This window comes from Giraffa tippelskirchi, chromosome 7 (assembly GCF_054371585.1).
Source record: "Giraffa tippelskirchi isolate mGirTip1 chromosome 7, T2T-mGirTip1v1.2.pri, whole genome shotgun sequence".
Taxonomy (NCBI): Eukaryota; Metazoa; Chordata; class Mammalia; order Artiodactyla; family Giraffidae; genus Giraffa; species Giraffa tippelskirchi.
This window is the reverse complement of record NC_137281.1, coordinates 26,139,433-26,146,002: the sequence shown is the minus strand read 5'-3', so window position 1 is coordinate 26,146,002 and position 6,570 is coordinate 26,139,433. Positions and strand designations below refer to the sequence as shown.

General features: G+C 45.5%; 1 protein-coding gene across 18 annotated transcripts in view; it reads left to right on the top strand.

Annotated features, from left to right (window-relative positions):
- Positions 1-1,006: 1,006 nt before the first annotated feature.
- SLC7A6 (solute carrier family 7 member 6) overlaps positions 1,007-6,570 on the top strand; it is a 33,515-nt gene continuing 27,951 nt past the window's right edge. For 3 of the 18 annotated variants that reach the window (XM_081512864.1, XM_081512859.1, XM_081512865.1), the window contains exons 1-3: positions 1,007-1,063; positions 2,771-2,895; positions 4,435-4,508. In XM_081512864.1, the coding sequence (XP_081368990.1) occupies positions 2,874-2,895; positions 4,435-4,508 (96 nt within the window). In that variant the 5' untranslated portion in view covers positions 1,007-1,063; positions 2,771-2,873. Of the gene's footprint in view, positions 1,641-1,847; positions 2,136-2,483; positions 2,896-4,434; positions 4,509-5,991; positions 6,050-6,570 lie in introns of those variants that run through there. The other 15 variants (XM_081512858.1, XM_081512866.1, XM_081512862.1 and 12 more) reach the window with 11 other exon arrangements.

Below are 6,570 nucleotides of genomic sequence, written 5' to 3'. Positions count from 1 at the left end.
CTTATTCTGTGGGGAATGGATTAGAGACAGAAAGATAGGAATTGGGAGGCTATTCTGGCTGGGGAGAAGAAAACCATCAGATGCAGGACCTAGGGGCCAGGAGGGGTCATCTTCTTCAGGGTCACTGCCTGGTGGGGAGGTTTTTTGTGTGGTCAGTCTGAAAGGAGAGGATGTGCATTTGTGAACACATGTCTGGGGGAAATGCCTCCATGGCCTAGAAGAGAATCATGGCTTGAGGTGTGGAAGCTAGGGGCTAAGCTCAGCTTTCTGTTAGAACAGGAGGCCCTAAACACAGCCCCGGAGCTACCACAGGCAAAGGATCCCTAGAAAAATTAAAAAAAATAAAAAATAAAAGGATCCCTAGAAAGAGACAGGAGGAGGAACCAGAGAGAGGAAGAAGAAAGGAGAGTGCAGTTCCAAGAGGGGTCAGGCAGGATAAAGACTGAAAACGATCCTCACGCCTAGGCCCCAGGGAGGCCTGGGGTTTGCTATGGAAGGCGGGCGGTGTCCATGTGTCTGTGGGGACTATAAAGGATGCGCGGTATTCGGAGGTCGCGTCCTGGGTCTGTGTCTCCCCCAGGGTCTCTAGTAGCAGTGTTGGCGGCGAACAAAGTATGGAGGGTTTTCAGAGTTCCTCGTGTGAGCTGTATGGGGTCCCCCCCCTCCCCGGGAGTGTGGCCTGGGCCAAGAACCACAGAGGAAACGCGTGTGGGGTCACTTAGAGGTCCCCCGCGGAAGCGTCCTCTCAGAGGCCCAGAGAGTGTCCAGAGTCGGGGAGCGGCCATCCAGTCGGCGAGCGTGGCTGGGCCCGGGTCACGGGAGCCGGGACCGCACGGACGGCGCCGGAGCGCGGCCCGCTGAATCCCTGAAGCAGCCGCGGCCTCCTGCCGGCCGGAAGCGCCGCCGCCCGCGAGCCCCGCGCGGAGCCCGGCGCTCTGTCCCGACGCGGCGCGCGCTATCGCGATCCGGCTGCGGGTGACGTGGCGGGGGCGGGGCCTGAGCCGTCGCGGTGGGGGCGGCGGCAGCGCGACTGAGCATCCTGGAGGCGCCGGGCCACCGTGAGGTAACGGGCCGCGGGCAGGCTTGCCGGGGGAGCGGTGCTGGAAGGGCGCGGCCGGTGGGTGGCGGGCCGGGCGAGGGGAGCGAGGCCCGGGGAGCCGGGCCCCGGGCCGCGCCGGCGCCGCGTGCGGATGCAGTCCCGGGAACCCCGCGCGGGCCAGGGAGGCCGCGGGCACGTGAAAGACACTGCGCGTGAGCGCGCTCGCTCCTGAAGGGAAAGCCATGCGTGTGAGCGGGACCTTGAGCGTGAGGGGAATTGCCGAAGTGTAAGGATTAAGCGTGCGAGGAAGACGCCGCGTCTGTGTGTGTGTGTGTGAGAGACAGAGAGAGAGTTGGTCTGAGGGTGACTGAATGTGCGAGACGCAGAGTGTGAAGGTGACGCTGTGTGTGAGAGAGACCCTGGGCGTGAGCATGACTCCCATGAGTGTGCGAGAGACTGAGAGGAGATGGTGAGAGGCCGTGAGTGTGAGAGAGACCGCGGTCAGAGTGGCCCCGAGTGTGGCCTTGGGAACACGAGAGTGCGCGCATGTGAGTCTCATGCCGAGAAAGAACCTGTGCTGCGTGGGAGAGACTCAAACCGAGTAAGGCTCACGGGGCGAGACTGAGCATGTGAGCGCCTGAGCCGAGCTCTCTGGGGCCGCGGGGGTCGGGGGGGCGGACAGGCTCCTGTTGGACTTGGAGTCTAGCCTGTTGGAGGGAGGACGGTGTGCTCCTCTTAGTGTCTTCACATCTCGTCATCTTGTTTGATCATCTCAGGTTAAATGCAAGGCGATATTTGTGAAGCATTCAGAGAATGCTTCACTAAGCACAGAGCAAACAGTCTGGGCACCACTTGTGTTATAGGCAGTGATAAGCAGGAATCAATATTTAATTTAACATTTGTTTTTGAATACCTCTGTGTGCACTGGACTGTGCTTGGTAAAAAGAATTCAATCTCTGCCCTTGATGGGGGCAAAAAAAAAAATACTGCCAACAAATCTAGCGCCCGGTGGCAGAAAGTTCAGCCAACTGGTGCTTATCTCCGAGGGCTGATGCCTGATTTTGAAGATCTGGGAGGAACAGACTTTTGAAAGCCTGTGAGTGCTTCCTGAAATCATTTTCAACTCTCGTTTCTTTTCTTGCTGGGAGGCCCTTGAGTAAACGACCCAGGCTGCTTGCATTGCTGAGGTCCTACTGTGTGCTGGTGGCTTTTGCATGCCAACTTTGGTCTCAGATTGTCATTTAAAGTTCTTTATATTTGATTTTTCTTTCGTGACAAATATGTGGGAAACCACAAGCCTGATGTTCTCCTGTCTGCCTCCGTCCCTGTCTGTGAAGGTATTTTTCTTACTGCCTAAAAGTAAATACCAATTATATGGCTGATCTCCCTGGCATTTCTTGGTACAGGAAATTTCCTGACCTATGTCCTCTGCTTTCTGTTGTAGTCTCCAGGATGTGTGGATACTTTTCTATAAAAGTGACTGAAGTGGTGCTCATGGGACCTGGGACAGAGGGAGCTGCAGTTGTCTAGACGTGCATGATTTGAAGTGACCAGGCTAGTTGGCAAGACAGGTGTTCAATTACACCCCACTGTGGATGTGATGGGACTTTTCAGTAATTGAGTGCTACCCCTGCTGGGCATGTCAAAATTAGATTTTACAAAAGGAAATCGTGTCTTGCTGCTTACTAGGTTCATGTTTTGATAAGTTGCCTCTCACTTTTTGTTGCGGAGACTAATTCGACAAGACACACACTCGGAATTAGGTCTGACTGGGGAGACTTCATTTTCTTCTTTGTACCTGACCATTTATGATGAAGTGCCTTGTGAAAGTGTGATGGTTGCTTATTTCCTCACAGGTGAGTAAAATTGCTCTGCTCTTCATTAACTTTCTTGGATCTTTGTGAGTTGTAAAGAGTTTTAGTTACTTGAGTACAATGTGGGTACAATAGTAATGAAGAGAATGGCTCACATGTAATTAACAATTATGTAACACTAAAATTTATTAGATAAATTATATATTTATTATGTTATATCTCTTTCTAAAGAGTAATTGTAGTTTAGAGTTAATGATACTTTCAATGAGCAAGTAAAAATAGGAAACCAAAGCCATGGAAAAGACTAGATATCAAGTAGTGTTGAAAAGTGAAGATATCTGTTCATTGTGATTGGGAACTGAGTTTGATCTTGAGTTTCCTGGTATCCTAGGTGAAAACTCAAACGTAAACAGTCACATAATTTTATTATTTGGTACATGTACAATAAATAAGTATACATAAATAATAAATATATACACATATAATTTAAGTTTAAGCATTAAAAAAAGCAATGCATTTTCATTGTGAAGTTTTGTAAAACTCAGTTAAAAAAAGGTCCTCTGTGTTGTCACCGCATTTAAGATTTTATCTTTTTCGTTGACATTTTTTTTGGCATAGTCATCAATTATAAAAGTTTTCAAATCTAGCTTGTAAAATATTCTTCATAATTGAGCTGTGAAAGAGCCACTTTTTTCCCCCCAAAAATTGCATATGTTAGTTTCATGGTTAAATTTTCATGAAATTTTAGTGGTCTGGTGAATTCCTTTATTCTTTGCCTCAGGAACTTGGAAAATAGGATAAAAGCTATCAGAAAGCTGTGTCTGTGTCCTTACAAGTGGGTTTAACACTAGTTTCTCAAGACAGGAACTTACAGGGTGCGTGGAATTGTTTAATGTAATTTGTCTTTAACAATGATTTTTGAGACTTTTAGAGAAAGGGAGACTGAGACATACACACTCAGGGACACAAGGAAATGTGTGGAGAAAGATGTCAGCCAGAATGCTGAGGAAAAAGGTGGGAGAAGGATGTTAGAGACAAAGGTGTATGTTAGAGACAAAGGGTGCATGAGCCAAAATGTTTGTCTGATGAGCTCTGGAAGCCCTGGACTCCTTTGGTTTCTGGAAACTGCAAATGATTCAGTGTGACTGGAACATGAGAGGGACTGTTTGCAGCAGGGGGTCTAGTGATAAGGCCCTGCTAAGAAGGTTGGAATTGATCCTAAACCTCTCAGGCAGCAACTGAGGAAGGGTTTCTAACTGTGCTCTGATACCAACCAGCTCAATAGATAATAAGGTTATTCTGTAGTGAAACTTGAGGAGCCAAAGCAGTTTTTTCCTTTTGTAAGTCTGTTTCCTACTCCTGAGCTACATCTGTCTCCTTCATGGAGGTAAGTCCTATTGTGGTGGCCCTTTTTTTTCCCCCTCAGAATTCACATAATTTTAGCCAAGAGCTATGTTAGGGCCTTCCATTTTCAGGTGTTCTAGATCCTTGCTGATTTTATGTTAACTTGTTCTGTTGATGACAGAAAGGTATCTTGACATTTCCAACTATAATTATGGCTTTATCTGTTTTTCCTTTCAGATCTATCAGTTTTTGCTTCATGTATTTTGAAGCTATCCTGTTGGAGGAGACACACTTTTAGAATTTTCTTCTTGGTGAATTGACCTCTTTTTCATTATATAATGTCCGTTTTTATCTTCTTACTCTGAAGTCTTTTGTCTGATGTTACTATAGTTAACTCCTCGTTTGTTTTGATTACTGTTTATATGATTTTTCACCATCTTTTTATCTGTAATTTATTTATGTCTTTATATTTCTAGTGGGCTTCCTATAAATTGCATATTGGATTTTGCATTTTTATCTAATCCGACAATGTCTGTCTTATAATTGGTGTGTTTAGATCATTTACATTTTGTGTTGTTATTGATGTGGTTGGATTAAAATGTGCCACTTTGCTAGTTGTTTTCTGTTTTCTATTTGTTTCATATGTTCTTTGCTTCTGTTTTCTACCTACTTTTGGACTGAGTATTTCTTTAATCTGTTTTAGCTGTACTGTTTGCTTACTATATATACTTATTTTAATTTTTTAGTGGGTGCCCTAGTTTCTCAATGTACATCTGTAATTAATTACAGTCTATCTTAAATAATATTTTTCCATAGTACATATGTATAAGTATTTATTAAGTTGTGCAGTTAGAATTTGTCCACTTTGTAGTTTATATGTAATATTTCAACATATACGTTATGTAATATTACATAATTTTCATATATAAGAACCTTACAATAGTTTAACTCCCATTTCTTTTTTTCTGTCTTTGTGCTGTTGTCATACATTTTACTTCTACATATGCATTAACACTGTATTGCTTTTGCTTTAGGTAGTTAGATATATTCTAAAGCAATTAAAATAAGCAAAAATTATATTTTTAATATTTATCTCAGACCATTTGATATTGTCATAGAATTCTCTCTCTCTCTGTTTTTGTTTTTTTTGTTTTTGCTTGAGCCTGGAGGCATGTGCGGAGAAGGCAATGGCATCCCACTCCAGTACTCTTGCCTGGGAAATCCCACGGATGGAGGAGCCTGGTAGGCTTCAGTCCATGGGGTCGCGAAGAGTCGGACACGACTGAGCAACTTCACTTTCACTTTTCACTTAAATGTATTGGAGAAGGAAATGGCAACCCACTCCAGTGTTCTTGCCTGGAGAATCCCAGGGACAGAGGAGCCCAGTAGGCTGCCGTCTCTGGGGTCGCACAGAGTCGGACACGACTGAAGCGACTTAGCAGCAGCAGCAGGAGGCGTGTGGGATTTTAGTTCTCTGACCAAGGATCAAACCTGTGTCCCTTGCAGTGGAAGTTCAGAACCCTAATCACTGGACTGCCAGGGAATTCCCTGTCCTACAACTCTTAGATGCTCTTTTTTTTTTCCACTTCTGATTCTTAAGGTTTTCATTTCTTTGCTGAAATTCCACCTCTGTTCCTACATGTTGGCTAACGTTTCCATTAAAGCTTTTCATGTATTAATTATAGTTGTTTTCAATTCCGTGTCTCATAGTTCCAGTATATGGATCATCTCTAAGTCTTGTCCTGTTGATTAATTTGTCTTTTGATAGTGGGTTGTTTTTCTTGCTTTTTTAAGGTGGCTTGTGATTTGTTGCTAATTGCCAGATAAAATATGTGGAAAAGTAGAGACTGGGGTATATACTTTATTCTGGGCAGAGGGTACAGGTCTTCTTTTGCTAGCCTGTTAATGTGGGAGTTTGAGTCAGAAATGAGTTGGGTTTGGGTTTTGTTGTTGCTGTGGTTACCTTAGGTGCACTAGTGGCTTCAAATTCCTCTGCTGTTTCCTTGCCTGGTATGTGTGTGTGCTTAGTCATCTCTGATTCTTTGGGACCCGGTGGACTGTAAGCCACGAGGCTCCTCTGTCCATGGAATTTTCCAGGCAAGAATATTGGAGCAGGTTGCCATTTTCTACTCCAGGGGGTCTTCCCGACCCAGGGATCGAACCCGCGTCTCTTGTGCCTCCTGCATTGGCAGCTGGATTCTTTACCACTGAGCCACCTAGGGAGTGCCCCCTGGCCCTGAGAGTGGATTTTTCTCAGTGTTTATGCTCCACCCTCAGCTTTAGGTCTTCTTTGTGCACCTGTGCCTCAGTGCACAGTCTCCCACAGCCTTGTTGCTGGATGCTTGCTCACCTGGTGGTGGGGAGTAGAGGGGT